This window comes from Spermophilus citellus, assembly GCF_964194105.1.
Source record: "Spermophilus citellus genome assembly, chromosome: 3".
Lineage (NCBI taxonomy): Eukaryota > Metazoa > Chordata > Mammalia > Rodentia > Sciuridae > Spermophilus > Spermophilus citellus.
In genome coordinates this window covers 127,581,660-127,602,342 of record NC_138184.1, presented here as the reverse complement: position 1 = coordinate 127,602,342, position 20,683 = coordinate 127,581,660, and the positions used below count along the sequence as shown (strand labels likewise).

The following is a 20,683-nucleotide window of genomic DNA, read 5'->3' as shown; positions in this document are numbered from 1 at the left end:
TGCCTCGGGTGCTCCTCAGTGCATGGGGTGGGACTCTAGCCCCTCTGTAGTAGTCAAAAAACACAATTTGTCCAGGTGCTGTGGGGTGGCTAAAGTTTCCAGGAAGAACTGTGACCTAGGGCTCTTACAGAGCAGTGAATAGCATTCCCAAGGGCCTGTTTCTTGCTTCACCCTTTACCAGAAAGCTCATCCTTATGGAAGCTCCTGGATAGGGTGTCCCAATTAGTCCTGCCAGGGCTTTCTTTCCTTTTTTTTTTTTTTCCTTTTCTTCTTTTCTCTCCTAGTCTGAGCTTGTACTGCCAATGGGAGGGGTTGGGTCATTTTTGTATGGTGTTTGAACAGTCTTTGCCCAAAGGGCTACCATTGTGTGTTGGTTTCTCAAAGCCATGGTGGCAGATTACCACAAACTTGGTGGCTTGAAACAATAGAAATTTGTTTTCTCAGTTTTGGAGGCTGAAAGTCTGAAATCAATACTGCTTGCCCCAAATCAAGATGTTGGCAGATGTTGCACGTGGTGGAGCATGCCTATAATTCCACCAACTTTGGAGGCTGAGGCAGGAGGATGGCAAGTTCAAGGCCAGCCTTATTAACTTAGTGATATCCTGTCTTGAAATAAAATAAAGTGTGGAGGAGATTCTGGGGATGTAGCTCAATGGTAAGCATCCCTAGTTTCAATCTCCAGTACCAATAATACGTAATACATAAAAAATAGATGTTGGCAGCAGCATCCCCCCACCCCAAGGAGAATCTCTCCCTTGCGCTTACATCTTCTCTTGACTACTGCAGTTCCTTGGCTTGTGCCATATCACTCCAGTCTCCTTTATCTTCATGTTGTTGCTTCTCCTCCTTCTCCTTCTCCTTTTCCTCCTCCTCTCCTCTTCTTCCCTTCTCTTCTTTTTTTTAGAAAGAGAGTGAGAGAGAGAGAGAGAGAGAGAGAGAGAGAGAATTTTTTAAATATTTTTTTTAGTTTTCAGTGGACACAACATCTTTATTTTATTTTTATGTGGTGCTGAGGCTCGAACCCAGCGCCCGCGCATGCCAGGTGAGCACCCTGATACTTGAGCCACATCCCCAGCCCTGTCTTCTCTTCTTCTCTCTTTTTCTTTGAAATAATTTCCTCCTGCCTTCCTCTTATCAGACATGTACCCAGGGCCCATCTGCATGATCTAGGATGGTCCTCTCCATCTCAGGATTCTTAATTTAATCACACCTACAAAGATTCCTCTTTTTATTTGTCATATAAAGTGACATTCACACATTCCAGGCATTTGATCATGGATAGCTTTTGGGAGACCATTTTTCAGCCTCCCACACTCTTGCAGGCAGTCATCCAGTGACTCACTTTTAGTCTTCCCATTGAAAACAAGGGACTGGCTATGACTGTTTCAAGGTGTTAGTGTAGTGAGAAGTCAAATAGTGGAAAGCAAAATAATAGAAAGCATGAAACACCTAGCATAGTGCTTAGGGCAGAGTTAACCCTCAACGAACAACAGTTACTGTTGTTTCCAGAAGAGCTATACTCAGTGAGTCAGTGATGTTAAAACTGCACAGGTATTTGAAAATTCAGTGTGAAAAAAAAATAGCAGCTTCTAACATAAAGCTCATTTTCCTTTAATCCCATTAAGTTCTTAATTCATAACCAGATAACACTGCTGTTAGAAAATGCCCATTTGTCGGCTGGGTCTGTTTTAGAGAATTGTCAAATAACTTTTTTTCCTACTACATTGTAATTAAATCAGATTCTGCCTTTACTTTGCAAATATTCACACACTCAGCTGTGTGGGAGGAATTTTGCCATTCACCAGGACTTTCATTTCCAAGCAGGACACAGACTTTATTGATCAGCTTCATAATCCAGAAGAGGAAAACAAGTGTTCCTTATACCCTTGCTTCATAGAGCATCCGCTGTATTACCAATAAAGGGAATACTTTAATTTAGTGTTTTCCATTTTATGAAGTCTGCACCCAAACTTGAGAACAAACATCAATAACAAAAAGTCCAAGCAATAGATATAGTAGTTATATTCATGGTCAATGAAATGAAAACATGACATAGTACTCATAAATTTTTTTGCGTGTGAATTTTTCACAGCTTTTACAAACACATACTGTCTTTAGAAAATTGCACATGGCAAAGATATGCAAATAATTGCAGTCATTTGTTTCATTTGCCAGCTATCTAAACCAAGCCTGTGTACCCCTGGCTTTCACAGTAGGGTTGTTAAATAAATAAATATAATATTTTTTTTCCTAATCAAGATCATAAAAATTTTCTCCTGTATTTTCTTTCAGAGTTTTATAATTTTAGATTTTACATTTAAGTTAATAATACATTTTGATTGAATTTTTGTGTATGATATGAGGTATGGATCAAAGGGGTTTTTTTGCATATGGATATCTAATTGTTTCAGCAACATTTGCTGAAAAGATTATCATTTCTGCCCTAAATTGTATTTCCAAAACTTTAGAAAAACCACTTTCCTACATATGGGTGGGCCTATTTTGGGTTTTCTTTTCCATTTCATTGATCTGTGAGTCTATTTTGACACCAAAGTTGTACACTTTGGCCCTGTGGCTTTATAACAAGTCTCAAGAGAGGTATTGTGAACTCTCCAAGTTTGTTATTCTTTTTCGAAATGATTTTTGGCTATTTTAGATTCTTTCCTTTTTTATCTGAATTTTATAATCAACTTGTTAGTTTCTAAAACAGAGGCTGCCAAAATTTTGTTTGGGATTGTGTTGAATCTATATTATGAATCTAGGGAGACCTGGAATTCCATAAATACAAAAGCTTGTGATTCATGAACATAGTATATGTTTCCATTTTTTAGATCTTGTTTAATTTCTTTCAGAAATATATAGTTTTCAGAATATAGGTATTTCATATAGTTTATCAAATTTGTCCCTAAATAATTTCTACTTTTTGGTATTATTTTAGATGCTTTTGATTTTTAACTTTTATTTTCTAATTTTTGTTATTAGAATAGTGTTAGTTAGTTTTGTGTCACTGTGGCCAATACCTGACAAAAACAACTTAGATGAAGAAAAGTTTATTTTGGCACACAAATTCATAGGTTTAGCCCCTAGCCAACCAATTCCATTACTCTGGGCCCAAGGTGAGGTTGAACATCATGGCAGAAGAACATGGTAGAGGAGAAGTGTTGCTCACTTCGTGGTGGAACCAAAGAAAAGGGTAAGGGGCTATGAACCTTTCCAGGGCACATCTCCAGTGACCCACTTCCTCCAGCTGTGCCCCATCTGCCTACAATTACCACCAATTTCATTCCAATTAGGATGAACTGATGAGGTTATAACTTTCACAATGCAATCCTTTCACCTCTGAACACTTCTTTTTATTTTATTTTATCTTATTTTGAGCCTTTCAAAATTCTGCTTTATTTAAACTGCCTTTAAAATCTGCTAAAGGTCATTTACCATCTAGTATGTGTTAAGTAGGTATTACATATGCATACAATTTCATTTGGAGCATCTTATGCAATTTTTTAACATTTTGAAAATATTTGTAAGTTAACTGTCATTAAGTGATTTGAATGGGTTTGCCAATACACAGTAATGATTTTTGATTGTTACTTTTTTTCCTTTTGAATGAAACTTATTTTTTTTTAAATTTTGACTTGTTAAATATGACAACAGAATGCATTACAATTCATAGTAAACATATAGAGCACAATTTTTCATATCTCTGGTTGAACACAAAGTAGAGACACATCCTTTGTGTCTTCTTACATGTATTTAGATTAATGATGACCATCACCTTCCACCATCTTTCCTATACCTATGCCCCTTTCCTTTCCCTCCCTCCCTCCCTCCCCTTTTCCCCTTTGCCAAATCTAGAGTTCATTTAATCCTCCCATAATATCAAGAATCAATAAATGGGATGGATTCAAACTAAAAAGCTTCTTCTCAGCAAAAGGAACAATCAGTGAGGTGAATAGAGAGCCTATTAATTGGGAACAAATTCTTACCAACTCATGTCAGATAGAGCACTAATCTCTAGAATATAAAGAACTCAAAAATCTTAACACCAAAAACAAACAAACAAACAAACAAAACAACCAAATAACCAGTCAATAAATAGGCCAAGAAACTGAACAGACACTTCTCAGAAGAGGATATACAATCAATCAATAAATATATGAAAAAATATTCAACATTTCTAGCAATTAGAGAAATGCAAATCAAAACTACTCTAAGATTTCATCTCACTTCAGTCAGATGGCAGCTATTAAGAATTCAAACAACAGTAATTGTTGGTGAGGATGTGGGGAAAAAGGCACACTCATACATTGCTGGTGGGACTGCAAATTGGTGCAGCCAATATGGAAAGTAGTATGGAGAATCCTTGGAAAACTAGGAATGGAACCACTATTTGACCCAGCTATCACATTCCTTGGTCTATACCCAAAGGACTTAAAAACATACAGGGACACAGCCACATCCTTGTTCATAGCAGCACAATTCACAATAGCTAAACTGTGGAACGAACCTAGATGCTATTCAGTAGATGAATGGATAAAGAAAATGTGATATACACACACACACACACACACACACACATACATACATACACACACATACATATATACACACACATACATATATACACAATGGAATATTATTCAGTATTAAAAGAGAATAAAATCATGGCATTTGCAGGTAAATGGATGAAGCTGGAGAATATAATGCTAAGTGAAATTAGCCAATCCCCAAAAACCAAATGCCGAATGATTTCTGATTTAAGGATGCTGATCCATAATATGCTGTGGAGTGGGGGGTGGGAGGATTAAATGAACTCACCTCTGAACACTTCCTTATTAACACAGGAATTTTTGAGGGATGCCTCATATCCAAACCATAACAAAAGGCAAACCAAAATTGTGTTTTTGTATTGATTGATTTAAAATGAGTTTAAATGAGTTTAACAAACTCATTTTAGTAGGTCTTTCTAGATTTCCACTGGATTTTCTATGTAAATGATATTTTGTTTGCAAATGAAGACAGTTTTCCCCAATTCATCATCTGGTTGCCTTATATTTGCTTGCCTTATTTCTCTGGCTAGATTCTCTGGTGTACATGTCAGATAGAAGTGGCAAGAGCAGACAGTCTTGTCTTGTTCTCTATCCTAGGAGGAAAGCATTGTGTCTTTCACAATTAAGTATGATGCTAGCTGTGGGCGTTTTGTGGATGCTTTTTATCAAGTCGAGTAAGTTTCCTTTTATTCTGAATCTGCTGAGAGCTTTTTACCAGAAATAGATATTGGATTTTTGTCAGTTTTTTATTTTATGTCTATAGGAATGGTCAAATGATTAGTCTGCTAATGTAATAAATTACATTGATTGATGGTAGAATGATAAAACATCCTTGCATTCCTGGGCTAAGCCGTACTTGGACATATTGTCCTCTTATGAACTGTTGCCTTTGACTGTTAGAATTTTGTTTAGAAGTTTTTCCATTTATGTTACTTAAGGATATTAGTCTGTAGCTTTTTAAAATTTTGTCTTTATGTAGTAACATTGATCTCAGAGATGGCTTTGGGAGTGTTTCTTCTTATTCAATAGAAATGATGGTATTTATTTTTAAAATGTTTGGTAGATTTACTAATAACCCAACTGGGCCTGTGTTTTCTTTGTAGAAAAGTTTTTACCTACAAATTCAGTTTCTCACCTATTTTTTTTAATGATTTTGACAGTGTTTTTTTTGTTTTGTTTTGTTTTCTTTTCTTTTCTTTTTGGGGGGTCAGGGAGTTTATCTACCTACTCTAAGTTGTCAAAATCACTGGAATGAAGTTGTTGTTCATCATATTTTCTTGTTATTCTTCAGTATCTGTAGACTTTGAAGGATGTCACTGCTTTTATTCCTGTTTGGGTAATTTGTGTCTTCTTTTCTTCCAGTCATTTTGTCTAGAGGTTAATCAATTTTATTGATTTTTCTTAAGGAATGCTTTTGGTTTCGTTGATCTATTTTTTTATCCCAATAATTTCAGATATTTATTAGTGTATATCTTCTTATTTTGGGTTTAATGTTTTTAACTTGTTTTTGTATTTGGTTCAGATGGCAATGGTCATTAATTTGAATTTTTTTCTTTTAATATAAGCTTTTCATGCTACAAACTTCCCCTGAAATGCTGTATAATAGCACCCAAGTTTCTGATTTGTTTTTATAGAGTTCAAATACTTTTTAATTTCCCTTTTGATTTTTTTTAGACTCATGGATTATTTAGAGGTATGATTTAAGGATTTTTGAAGATCTTTTTTGCTTTTGACTTCTATTTTAATCCTATTGTGGTTGGAGATTATTTTTTATGATTAGAATTATCTTAAATTTATGGCCAAGAATATAGTCTTCTTGGTAAATGACCCATGTATGCTTGAAAATAATGTGTACTCTGCATTTGGAGAATTCTTTTATTAATAGCATATTCTATAAATACCTGTCCTTGCTATTTATTCTCTCAATTATTGTGAGAGATATGTCAAAAATTTCAGCATAATTGTATGTTCTTCCTTTGGTTCTGTTGTCTATTGCTTCACATATTCTTAGGCTTTGTTATTGAATTCTTCATTTAATAACAGGATTGTAATTTCCTCTTGATAAATTCGTGTGTGTGTGTGTGTGTGTGTGTCTGTGTGTGGTGTGTTACTGGGGACTGAGTCCAGGGATGCCCTGCTGTCCCCAGTCCTTTCTGTTTTTAAATTTGAGTCTGTGTCTCACTAAGTTCCCCAGAGTGGCCTCAAACTTGTTATCCTCCTGCCTCAGCCTCCCATTTAGCTGGGATTATAGGTGTGCTTGGCTAAATCGACTCTTTTATTAGTGAGAAATGATCCTCTTTATTCTGGTGATAATGTTTACTTTGTCTGACATAAATACAGTCATTCCAACTTTCTTTTGATTATTGATAGAAACTATATATTTTCCTGTCCTTTTGTTTTTAGTCTTTCTGTGTCTTTTTCTCTGAAGTTTGTTTCTAGTTGGATTTTGCTTTTATTTTTATCCAGAATGACAATCTCTGCTTTGTTGATGCATTGGATCAAAGGCTGTCACCTTGCTGTTTACTTTTGATTTGTCCCATATGTTCTTTGTTTCCCTTTTTGCTTTTATTGCCTTTTTGTAGATTTATTGAATGCTTTATGGTTCCGTCTTACTACCTTTGTTGGCTTATTAGTAGAAAGTGTTGTTTTAGTTATTTTCATCATTGCTGTGGGGTTTTATAGTAGGTGTGTCAACTTACACTGGTCCTTCATCATGTGATTTTTATTTACTATTCAAGAAGCTTATGTACCATATGAAAAGCTGATACTTCTGTTTCTGCCCTCTTGGCCTTTATGAAATTGTTGCCATACATTAAACTTTTTAATGTATTATATTTTTATGTTATTTTACTTTGTTCATATTTCTGTTTACATAGATAGTTCTCTTTGGAAAAGATTTAAATGATAAAAATCTTACCTATTCTTGTAGCTTCCATTTCCCTGGCTCTTCATTCATGTGATTGGTGTATCTCTGTGTTGTCTTTTTCTGCCTGGGGAATGTCCTTCAACCTGTCTTACAGTTACAGAACTGTCCACACCCCTTTGAAATGATGGAGGAACAGCTGTCCTTCTGCTGGCGATGAAGTCTTTCAGTTTTTGTACTTTTGGAAAGCTCTTTCTTTGGCCTTCATTTTTTGGAATTTATTTCTACTGGTGTCATGCTCTAGGCTGATGGCTTGATTTTGCATTGTTTTCTGCAGTACCCTGAGGATGTTGTTCTGTTGTCTTCCCTTATAGGCTTTTCCCGTGAACCATCTGCCATCAGTTCTTGGTTCCTTTGTATGAAATTGGTCCCTTTTCTCTGTCTCTTTTAAGAGTTCCTCTAATCGATGTGATTCTGCAATCTGTATTTGGGGTAAAAATGGGAGTTCATAACCCACTTGAATCGAATGTATGAAATATGATATGTCAAGAGTTTTGTAATGTTTTGAATAACCAATAAAAAAAAAAGAGTTCCTCTTCATGGTTGGTTCTAATAAATTTGATTTTGATGTGCCTTGGTGTAGTTTTCCTCACATTATACCTGTGCTTGCAGTGCATTGAACTTCTTGCATCTGTACATTTAGAATCATTATCAAATTTAGAAAAGACAAAAACCAAATCATCCTTTTTCAAACATTTTTATGTTCCCTCCCTCTCTTCCTTCAGGGACACCAGTGCCACCTGTGCTAGGTTTTCTTGAGGCTGTTCTGTGTAGCTCATTCATGATCTTTTAAAAAAGAATTTTAGATTCCTTTTGTATTTCATTTTGAACAGTATCTATTTTCTTCCTCGGTGAATAGCCGGTCACTGCTATCCACTGTCATTTTCTTCTCAAACCCTACAGCTTTTATCTTCAGAAGCTTAAATTGGATCACTTTTTCTCGGTGTTGAGGTAACTGCTAAGAATCTGAAAATTGAAACGACCCCTTTCATGTCATCTTTTTCTGTATCAGTTGTCTCTTTTTTTCCTTTGTGCTCTTGATGGTATTGTGAATTTTTAAGAGTATGATTTGCCCTAATCTGCATGAGTCCTTTTTAGAGGAACCCATGGGCTTCCTCACAGCTGTGCTCCTTTTGGGTTGCAGTACCTGGCATTGAGATGCAGGGTGGCCCCTGTGAAGTGCAGGCTTGGAAAATTACACACAGCTGCAGTCCAAACACCTTTTCTTTACGAAGGTGCCTGCAGGAAGTTAAATAAACACAGAACATATTTGCCTTAGTCTTAATAGTAGCTGATGGTTTATTTACCTCCTTAGCCATGGTTGATAGTCACAGATGGGAACAATATTTTTGACCTTTCCCCCATTTATTGGATTCTTGTTAGATTTGCACTGGTTCTTATATGCATATATGTTTGCAAAACTGTCCACACCCCTTTGAAATGATGGAGAAACACCTGTCCTTCTGCAATGACCAAAAACCTGACAAGAACAATTTAAGAGGAAGAAAAGTTTATTTGATGCTGTGGTTTCAGAGATCTCAGTCCATAGATGGCCAGACCATTGCTTTGGGCCCTAGGTGAGCAGAAGGTTATGGAGAAGGAAAGCAGCTCAGAACATGGCAACAGGAAGCAAAGAGTGCTTTTCTCATCGGGAGCAAAATACAATCTCCAAAGGCAAACCTACAGACACCTACAGTGACTTATCTCCTCCAGCCACACCCTACCTGCCTACTGTTACCACCCGGTTAATCCATTTAAGTGGATCAATCCACTGATTAGGTTAAGGCTTTCCTAACCCAATCACTTCACCTTTAAAAACTTCCTTGAGTGTCTCACACAAGAGCTTTTGGGGTGTGCCTCATCTAAACAATAACAGCCTTATTTCACCTCTACCTGTGGAGGGACAGGGTTCTATCTCTGGATGTCAGTTTTCTTAACAGGAACATGAACAGGTTGAACCAGGTACATTTGTCCCTTCAGCTGATTCAGAGTCTGCCATCTGTAGAGATAAACCAATTTCAATGTGGCCTCTTATCAGCAAGGCAACTGGGGCTCATCCTGATCCCAGTTCTCTTGTAGATGAGGACAGAATTTTTTAGTTTTGATTATAACTCCCAGAACACTTCCTGGGGTCCTTTCCTTGTCCCTATTAATAAGAGCATATCATACATATCATATTGTAAGTTCTCAGCTCCAATGTGATGGTTGCCTGGTACGGGTCAGAGGATAGACTCAGACTTGAGATGCTATAGCTGGGTGCCCTTATTGATGCAGCAATTCGTGCAAGGGTTGGCTGGGAAGGATAGCAAGGTTGACAACTCTGTGAAGTATTTCCTTTCCCTGGACTGGGTTTTGAGGTCCTCCCTAGGTGTGAGTAGTACTGAGGAATGTTCAGGGTCTGAAGTCAGTGCTGTCCCCAAACACGGACATACCAGGAGACTTTCTGATCCATGAGGAACTATCACAGAGGATTATTGAACAAAAATAATGAATATTTAAGTTAGGATCATTAGCATTCATATAATTTGCTTTAAGAGAAAATAGGGCAATCATGCTGAGTTGAGGAATTCTTTTGCAGACTGAAATGGCATTGGGCCTCCTGACCATAGATCACGAGACAGACACATATGGCTTTATGATACAATCTGGTCATTTTGTTCAGTCTTTAATTGCTGAAAGATGACACTTTTATGGCCTATGTTAGTGAGGTTATTGTTTTGCATTTATTTATTTATTTTTTGTTTCCTCTGGATATTTCCAAAAGGGACTCTGGGAAGCTGGGCTGGGGGCTAGAGCTGTCCCCGTAGGCTCCAAGTCCGTTGGGAAGTGTGTTCACATTCATCTTACCAGTGCCTGTCCTGGTCTTTGCCCTCATCAAGCCTTTCATTGGCTTCAATTTAATGACCAGAACTCACCAGGCAGCCCTGAGTACTCAGACTCATCATCATTACTTCTCATGCCTCGGTTTCTCTGCCTGCAAAAATGTGAGGAGAATACCGAAGGGTCTCCACATCCCCTCCAGCTCCAACACCCTAATTCTGTGAGCCACTGAGAAACTGGCCATCTTAGAACCCTGAAGTGACTTTCTTGGTTAGTTGTATTCACTGTTGATGGTGTTCTTGTAGCAAACTGGTTTGCCATGCACATTGAGCACAGAGCATATTGAGAGGTAGAATAAAGAGGGCTGCAGTCTCCGTCTTTATGGCTCAGTACAGGGGACTCTGAGTTTTGTATAAAACGAGGAATTTGCTGAATAAAATGCTCGACACATTATGACCAGTATAGAAATAAAATATCATGAGTGCTGTCCAGAGGGGGGATGTGTTGTATTTCCTGGGAGTTGGACTTCCGGGTAGAGACAGTGGAAAATACGGAGAACATGGTGCTTTTCATGGGGCACAATGTTAAAGATATAAAGGAGTGGATATGAAGAAAAACAATGCTGAACTGTGATTTGAATGCAGAATCTGATTGGGAAATGGGGGAGGTGAGGCGGATACCTGTTTTGGAACAGGTCCTGACCTCCAAGAAGATCAAGAAGATTAAACACCTGAGAAATGCCAAGGCAAGCATAGAAAGCAAGTTTTATTGAAGAGAGGAACAGAAGGTAGCAGACTTGTCCAGAGAGAAGGTGGCCCAGAGCTGCATGCCCATGAAGTGGGAGTGTCTTGCTCTTTTGAAGACCTCAGAACCCCCACTTTGTCTTTTATCTCTGTGTACTTGCCTACTGACAGGAAGAGGCAGGAGCACAGGGGGTAATCACTTGTGCTGGGAAGTGCAGTCCTAGAGGTGTTAGCAACCCCTTGAGCTGGGAAGTGTGATTGATCCTGGAGGTTAGCTGTTAGCAACCCAGTGATAAGCAGACATCATGGTCTCACTATCTACACTGACTGCCAGGCCTTCTGACCTGCTGCCTCAGTTTGTTGAGTAATATGACATTTCCTGTCCCCTTGGTCCAGGTGGAGCTGCAGGCAGATTGCTTTTTAGCAAAGAAAGCATGTGAGGAGTCAGTACATGGGCTCATTTTATAGAATTAGTCTGTTAACCTCGTGTTTCCATCATCCTCATTTATTTGTCCTCTTATAAAGCCTGGGTGAGAAGCAGATCAGTTAGATAGGGAGGTCCTGCAGGGCAGTGTAGGAGGTGCATTTACCCCTCAGACCATCTTCAGGGGAGACAGATGTTCAAAATTGGGGGTGTGTTCATTCAGAAAACAGGTACTGAGCCGCAGGTGTGGTGATGTACTTGTGTAATCCCAGCTACTCTGGAAGCTGAGGCAGAAGAGTGGCAAGTTCAAGTTCATTCTGAGCAAGTTAGTGAGACCTTGTCTCAAAATGAAATTTAAGAAGAGTTGAGGAAGTAGCTTAGTGGTAGAGCACCCCTGGGTTCCACAACTAGTGCTGAAAGAAAACAAAAACAAAAGCAAAACAAAACAAACAAAAAAACTAAAACCAGCTACTGAGTCCCTACTATGAGCTGTGCATTTTTCTAGAAGATCAGGATGTAGCATGAATGAGTGAGGCACCAACCCTGCTCTTAGGAGCCTGTCATTTTATAATGTGACTTCAGCAGATATTCATTATGGCTTGTTTTATTTGGTCTCTATCCTATCTCCTCCTGAATACTAGATATAATCTCATGTAACCTTAAAGTCCTTCAGTGTATAGCTCTACCATCTGAGAACACTTCTGCCAGTGCCACCATACTGTGTCATCTCCAACCAAACCAAGGACAGCCACATCATTTCTAACACTTCATCTGGATTTAGTTTACCCTTTTTCATGTGGCTGGTTTGTTCCTTTAGGATACAAATGAGTTGGACTTATGTCTTGATTGCCCTGTGGGGATGTTAACTGATGGGGTGACCCCAGTGAGGACACCAAGAGAACAATGTCATTGAAGGAAGTTTATCCCTGTAGTCACCAAAATAAGAGAGGCATTCTTTGCCAAGCCAGGCCACCCAGCAGGTAGGAAAAAGCAAGGGGCAGCAAGGCTTTGAGCCTTTTATTTTGTTCTCCAGGGAATACAGGGGTGAGGCAAGCTAAGTAGTTCATTATTTTAGGATTGGCTAGTTTGAATAATGTCCTTGGGCTCTGGGCTCTAGGTGTGGTTTCTAATTGTCTGGTACCTGGCCCTGAGGCCCATTGGGAATGGAAAATGTGACTTGGTGTGTGAAAGTTAGGTTAGATAAAAGGGGTTGGGGTTGTGGATTAGGGTTTGGTTAGTTTGCATACAAAAGGAGAGTTCTCTGGAGCTGTTTGCTGACTCTAGGGATCAGCTAACCCTGGGAGGCCTGTCTCTCCTCAGTCTGCAAAACTCCAAGCTGTCAGAGCTTCTGAAAATACAGGAAATAGAACAATGTGAATTTTCTTTTTTCTCTCTGAAGTTTCAATAATTTTAGTCCATGAAATAAACTACTAATGGACAGACATAACAGGAAGAAACGCATCGACATATATTAACATGCAGAAACATGGAGGCCACACAGCAAGTACAAGACTCAAAGAATAAGAAATAGAGTTGAAGTTTGAATAGAATTTTGAGGTAGAGAAAAACAACAGGGGCTTGAGGCTTTGGGAGGTGTGGACAGCATAGGTTATGGAAGGGTCAGGTAGGAAAATGCTCCTGAAGGAAGGTGGTCTCCTTAGGCAGTGTCTCCAGGTAGCCTGTGCAGGTAGCCTCCAGAGGACTGTCTGCGCTGTCTGATTGTCTGGGTCATGTGTCAGACCCCAATCTCTTCTTCCTGTGAAAATGCCTTCCTAGATAGGCCGGGGCTTCAGAGAAGGCCTCTTTACATCTGCTGTTACTTGTGCTGCAGACAACAAATGTCCCCCACAGAAAGCTTTTCAAAGCTGTCCTGTGTCTTCATTTCCTCTGAAAAGCCATCTCAAAATATGCAGTAGAAGTGTATTTTGATGTGGCCTACCTTGATCTCCCTCACCTGTTGCCCTTGGTGGATAGGTCAGTGGGTTTTGTTTTGTTTTGCTTTTCCTTTTTCATTCTTCAGCAGTTCCCTCCCCTTTTGGCCTCTCATCCTCTGTGGTTTTATGTTAAATCCCCCAGTCTCTTATCATCTCCTATGAATTAGAACTGGTAGATCCCAGAGACTTGACTGAGTAGGTTCTTGGGTCTGTACCCTTCCACGCTCGGCTGTGAGCCTCCCATTGCTTCTCCCCAGCAGAGGGCGCCAGAGTTTTTCTCTTCCTGGCAGGTTGAGGTGAATGGTGGATTCAGGCCTCACCAGTGAGATCCACCCCTCACCTGGCTCCATACACTGTTGCATCTCTTGGTCTTTAACAGCAGCTGCCTTGTAAGCAATGGCAGGATTTCATACTTCATTTGAGTGTGTTTTTTAATTCCATCACTTCTGCGTTTATTAGCTCATATTTTTTTTAAAAAGGAATGTTTACTCATCAGCTATTTTTTACTCAAAAATAGTAAATAAATGCTTCATTTTTTAAAATGTATTCATCACTTTTTAAAAACAATGAATTGGAGCCTCATTATGAACTTGTGGATTTTGAAAAATCTGATGTTCTGATCCATTGCCATCTTTTTTACTTTTGGGGCTCTAATTTCCCATGTTGGCCTGACCCAGCTGGCTTCTATTTCCTTTTGACATGGCAATTTGCCTCTGAGCATCATCTTTAGGGACAGTGAGGAGTTCCTGCTGCAGACTCACACTTGGCATTGTGCCAGAAGCTCTAGTTTCCTTCAGTGGGAATTGGGGTTTCAGTCCTAGAATCTGGGTTGCCGTTGGTTCTGGGACTCTTCCAGGGGCAGAGGTAGATTCATTTATTATTTTTTTTAGAAAAGAAAAATAAATTATGAGTTTATATTGATATTTCCAATTCACTTAACTCCATTCCTTTGATTTTGGTATTTCTAATTCATTGAACTCCACTCTTTGGATTTTTATGTTTGTATTTTTTTCTTGATGATTGAAACATCCTAATGACAGTGCTATGGTTCTAATATGTACCCCAAAATTCTTGTGTTGGAAAGTTAATTCCTAATTCAATAGTATTGAAAGATGGGCCCTAGCAAGAGGCCCTGAGGGCTCTACCCTTACCAATGGATTAGTGTCATTTTTGTACGACATGGGCTAGGATCCTTAAGTGGGTTGTTACAAAAGTAAGTTCAGCCCCAACTCGGTTTCTCATGCACTCCCTGCTTTTCTGGCTGCCACCAGGGGAGTGTGAAGGTCTTCTCCAAATGTGGACCTCTCAACCTTGGACTTCCAAGATTCCAGAACTATAAGAAATAATAAAAATCTCTGTTCTTTTAAAAATACCCATTCTCAGATTAACTCAGGACAAATTGTGACTCTCACATGAGAACCCTTCCTTTATAGTCTCCAGGTTTCCTTACTTTTTTGGTAGGGCTGACACAAATGTACATTTTAAGTTACACTAAAAAAATCCTCAAACATTGTTTTTCCTTTTAAATGTCCATGTAGGGCTGCGCTTTTAGGCTATATTCTCCTGCCAGGCATTTAAGACCAGCTGGTCAAAACTGACCTTGTTCCTATCTGCTCTGAAGAGTCAGCTGATGTTCCTCAGAGATAACTTTTGGGTACATGTGTGAAGCCTCCTGGCTCCTTTAGCTTTCTTCTGCTAGGGGTGCTATCTACCATATGTAGCTTCTCTTGGAAATATCAGGGAGATACCTATTCTCAGGTATTCTGTAATAACAACACAAAACAAATGAAGACAGTAATATTATTTGTTTCATCTTTCCGTATATAGTAGATTCAAAATAACTGCCAACATTATTGTAATCAAGAATAAGCCCACTGGGTGCATTTTAACATTTCTTGGTGGTTCTATCCACCAGATATACAGCATAATGTGTTTTTGCATCCCTTGGAATAATTCTTCTGTGTGTGGTCATGTTGCCAAGGTAGTAAAGTTGCCAGAATCCTAGGCCAGAGGCGAGGACTGATTTCAGGAATCCCAGCAAACCAGGTCCAGCCACTTGCCCCATACTTCTGGTGAAAGTAGTAATGGTGAAGTAGGAAAGAAATTTATTGGGTATAGGTACCTTGTCTTTGGGGCATTGACATGAACTTAGGTTTAAATAGAAAAAGGAACAAAATGGGGGCACAAGAAGTATGTGTAATTAAGTCATCTTGTTCAAACTAATGCAGTGGATCATGATCTCAGTTCTGGTTCTGTGTGATCCAGAAGAAGTGGTTATGTGCTTGAGGGAGCAATCTGGTTCTCATCATGAGATGACTGCTTAGGGGGCAGCCTTTGTTTCCATCGTGAGGTGATTGCATCTATGGAGGGGCAGACCCACCGAGGGATGATGTGCCTGCAAGTTTTAGGGAAATAACTGGAGACCTTTAGGAAGCTCCCAGGGATCTGGAATAGGAAGTTGTAAAAGCTCTCAGGTGACAATTTGTTGATTATGACTTCCCTGCAAATCTTAAAAGTGCCTTAGTTACTCTTATCTTAGTGCCTTCAACCTTGAAGGGGGATAAGAGAGGTTAGGTAAATTTAGGGCTAATCAACCTTGTGTTACCAGTTTTAGACAGACACTCCTTAAATGATTAACAAGTCTACGTGCAAAGTTGAGCAGAAATCTGATGCAACGTTTAAGGTGGAAAGAGACAGATACACAATGAAGGCAGAGATGGCAACCTTTTATCAGAGGACCAAGTGAAGAGTCAGTGCTTTTAACAAAAGTGGCCTCTAAGTCTATATTATAGTAACAGGTTTATTTCATTTTGGTTTGGATTTTTTTAGGCATCGCTGTTTTTAATTTAATTTTCTTTTGAGAGTCTCCCTGATGACAGGGCAGGCTAACTCCTCTTAGTCCTTCCTGAGTCTGGGGAAACCTCACGGGGACTGTGTTTGCCTGGTACCTGTTGATGGACAGATGTCTGCAGAATTCTTAGGTTTCAGTTCCTCTGCCCTGTATATTCCAGTCCCTGTCGTGGGAAGCTCCGAAAAAACAAAGACCTTCTTTCCTTTCATTGACTCTTATGTATTCCATGCTTTAGTCTAGTGGATGGCTGGCTCATCATGGGGTTGAATAAAAGCAATTGTGGCAGAATGAATTGTGAACACTGCAGTTGAAATAAGGATTCTTCTTAACTTCTGGTGATTGCCACCGAGTATATTGCAGTTCATTTCTTTTTAATCCCGTGGGCCCAGCAGGTTAAATGTATCCAGTTGCTACACATGTAGAGTTGTCACATGTTGCTACATAGAAATACAGTTTTCTAACTTTTCCTGTTCTGTTTTTCCACTCACAAACACTCAATTGTACAAAGTTCATAGGACTTGGTCAGTGTGGGTTTTGAATGCAGTCACTTCAGGACAAAAACTAGGTTAATTCAGGCATGCATGTGTCTCCTCCTTCACCAGGGGAGCCCAGGTCCTGGGATTTACCTACTCACTCTACTGTTTTAGGGCTGGCTCCAGCAGGGATCAGACATCATAGGGCTCTAGAATCAGTAGCAATTATCCTGCCTATGACTCTGCCCTCCTAGACCTGCAAGATGGTGGTCTTTAACTTCATCATTTATGTATGGAATTAAAGTCCTCTTGTGGCCCCTAGCCATCAGTGCTCTGTGACCTTCTGGGGCTGGGCAGGGTTTGAATATGCTGCTGCTGTGTGGTGGCCCTGCTGTCTTGGATCCTTCCCTGTGACCTCCCACTCAGGCAGGGTCATGGCTAGTCTAGACTTTGTAAGCAGACCATACCTCTTCAGAACACATCTGGGAAGCAGAGCCGGAGATTGTCCTACCTGCACTCTCTCTCTCAGTCCTGTCTCTCTGTGCCTGGGAAGGAGGGGAAGCTTTGGTCCCTCAGGCTGCATACCCCTCAGGGCCCCTTTTCACCCTGCTCCTCTTCTTCTGTCTTCTTCGTGGGACACAGAACCATATGAGTATCATAAGTGTTTTCCTCTGTGCTTCCTGTAGTGAGTGATTCCCGGCAGTGGCTTTTCATATTTGCAGAGAAGATTCTAAAAATCAAAAGCATTTAAAACCATCCTTTTGACCTCTTAAGTCTGCTCACAAAACTCAGGACATTTGAGATTAAAAATAAACCAAAATAATGTACCCAGTATTCATTCTAGGGGTATCTACCAGGGCAGGTGTCATAGAGGCTGGTGGGGAAAGGAAGCTGGGAGGGGCCAGGAGGGGCCTGGGCTTCACAGCACAGGACAGTTCAAAGACTTGCCTGTAATGCTGGATGAGCTAGGATCACACACCCACATGTTGTGCATGTTGACCAGGTTCCAGGTGGGTATTGCTGTTCTAAGACAGGCATTCTGCACAATTTCTCCAGAATACACCTGGCCCTGGTCAGCCTTAAGCCCTTGATATGTAATGTGTACACATGGATATTCAATATTAGATGGCTTTGTCCTTGGTCCCTGTTTAGAGATGGATTCTCCCCATGCACACCTTGGCTGTGATGTGTAGTAATGGCCACACTTCACATTCCTGTGGGTGTCTTTGTTCTTCATCACAGTGTGCTGTTTGCATCTCCTTGTGCATATGACTCCTGCAGGGATTGTAATCAAAGATTACACCTTTGCCAGCCCCACAGAGTTGTTTCTTTTCTGTGATGCTGTTGTGTGGAAGGAGTGGGCATGGAGCCATCTGCACAGCTGGTGGCATCCCCTTGTCAGATGCTCACAGGGGGCTGGAATCATTTCTCAAGGTCCCTGCAGCACCAAGCCTGGGGCAGCTCAGGACAGCAGTGCGGGACGTGGTTTGCCCATCTCTGGGAAGATCTGACCATGGACAGGCCTGGAGGTAGAGTCCCCTCAACATGCAGCTGTTATGCTGACTCCCTGCTCAGCCTGGGCACTTGTTAATTCACAGCATTTGTGAAAACCTACAGCAGACAGCTCATTAATAAGAAACTAAAGGGTAAAATTAGATATAAACTGTGAATGTGTTCTCCAAGTACAGTTTGAGGAGCTCTGTGGTTCTATGAGACCATCTTAGGGTCTGGAAGGTCCTTTCTTTCCCAGCAGTGTACTTGTGTGGGTTCGTTTCCTTCAGTGCACATCTATGGCAACAACACAGCATGAAGGATGTGTCCAGCTGTCTGCTTTGAAAATGGGCGTCAGAGAAACGCAGAAGTGGACAGCTAAGCATACTTCTCATTTATTGCATTTTATGTAGGGGAAGTGTTATAGTTTTTCATAAAAATGTTATTTATATTAACATGAAAATGAGCTGTTGCCTTTAAATGAATTCGTATGTGTTTAAAAAGGTCTCACTTGTGGCTTCTAATTGGTAAATGTCAACAGTTATAACCCACATCAAAATTTTTTGTTGGAACATCAGTTATTTCAAGATATAAAGGGGTCCTGAAGTGGAGATGTTTTAGAACTGCAGTTTAATGCTTAAAACAAAAATAGCAGTCATGATAGTCCTAACTGATACCTATCGAGTAGCACTGGCCAGATAGAGTGGTAATTGACTGACTTTCTTGATTTCCATTATCACCCCCCTGTCCTTCCTAAGAGATCTTGTACATTCCAGGAGGGCTGCCCATGGCCCTTTATATTGTTGGTCAGGGGAGTGCTGTGCAAATGCCATGGGTTGGAGCAGATTTCCCACAGAGGTTCCATTTGGGGTTGAGTATGTGTAATCTGAAAATCCACAATCTGAAACTTTGAGCATCATTTTGATACTCAAAAACTTTTGGATTTTGAGGCATTTTGGGTTTCAGGTTTTCAGATTAGGGATGCTCAGCCAGTTTAAAAGTCTTTGAAAGTATTCCAAAATCTGAAAATTTCAAAATGTGAAACACTTTTGGTTGGACAGGGGATACTCAGCCTGTTTTCTTCTTCTTCATATAATGAGGGAGTGGGTATTCAGTGACAGCAAGTGTCTTCTAGAAGTGTGCTCTAGGGTGGGGTTATTGAAAGTTGCAGGAAAACCTGGATGGGTATGTTCTGTCCTTCCTGGGGGACCTTATGTTGTCCAGAAGGGCTGCCCATGACCCTCTGTGTTGATGGACCGGGGCGAGGACTATCCCAATTGTGTGTTGTGGCAGACTCCCCATAGAGGTGGCCTTACACCTAGACCTTGGGGGATTTGCTTACCAAATGGAGGTAGGAGAAATGAATACCCCAAGTGGAAAGAGTCTCTGGGTAAGGGTATCAGGGGCAGCAAGGGAAACATCAGTGTGAGCTTGATTCTGTCCATTGTGGTGACCACACTGGTAAGTTGTCCACATGCTTGGTGGTCGCTAGCATCTAAAGATGATGTGGAAATCAGTGTTTCTCAATGCTGTCACTGACCATGTGCTTTGCCTTCCCTGAAGGAGAACCACTGTCGTCGCATCAAGATTCTTGGGGACTGCTACTACTGTGTTTCAGGCCTAACCCAGCCCAAGGCTGACCATGCCCATTGCTGCGTGGAGATGGGGCTCGACATGATTGACACCATCACGTGAGTGCCATGTTGCCCCAAGGGTCTGTTCAGGGCTGCAGAGGCTGATGAGGCAGTGGGAGGTTGCTGGGTCCAGGAGTTCTCTCCTGAACAAAGAAGTGAGGCTTCAGTGACCACCTCCTACATTTTGCTGTGATGTATTTCTTTGTTCAGAGGATCCTGTGTATTGTCAGGTATATCGGAGACATGCAAAAAGAAATGGCCTTTATAATTAGACTGGATATGCCATTCAGAAAGGGTGGCCAAATACAGCCATCACTGTGTGCTGGTTCTTCCTCCAGGCAAGTGACTGCCTCAGTGCTCTGTGTGGAGAGTGGGCTGGGGTCTGGGAAGGTTAGTCCTTGAGGAGGGATAGTACCTGTGAGGTCTGGCCTTGGTTAGGCTTTGCTTACCAAAGTCTGTCTCAGTCCACAGATGGCTGCCTCCATTGCTCCAAGATAAGGTGTGGAGGTGGCCTGATAGATGTAGGGTAGATCCCAATTCAAACATCTTAAAGCATGGAGAGGTGGGTCTATTCCAACAAGATGGGTGAACAGGGATTGGTGTGAAGTTTCATGCTTGGAGCAGAAAGTAATAGCACAAGAAGCACAAGAATTGTGTGGGGAAGATGTGATAAAGTAAACTAGCCACTGAGTGAAAGAAAGCACACACTTCACACTGTGTGCTCCCACAGTTGAGGCTGTGGCAATTGAGTGACACCTGAGACCCTGTGAGACCCCACTGTGCTGTGGGATACCCCAATGCTACCCTTGCAGACTGCAGCTGGAGGAGGCATGAAGGAAC

At 40.6% G+C, this 20,683-nt stretch overlaps 1 protein-coding gene across 1 annotated transcript in view; it reads left to right on the top strand.

The window, feature by feature from the left end:
* Positions 1 to 20,683, top strand: part of ADCY1 (adenylate cyclase 1) — a gene marked incomplete at its 5' end in the record, with an annotated part of 147,218 nt that overhangs the window by 44,470 nt on the left and 82,065 nt on the right. The window contains one exon of the mRNA XM_081286805.1: positions 19,773 to 19,900. Coding sequence (XP_081142931.1) covers positions 19,773 to 19,900 — 128 coding nt within the window. The remainder of the gene's footprint in view (positions 1 to 19,772; positions 19,901 to 20,683) is intronic.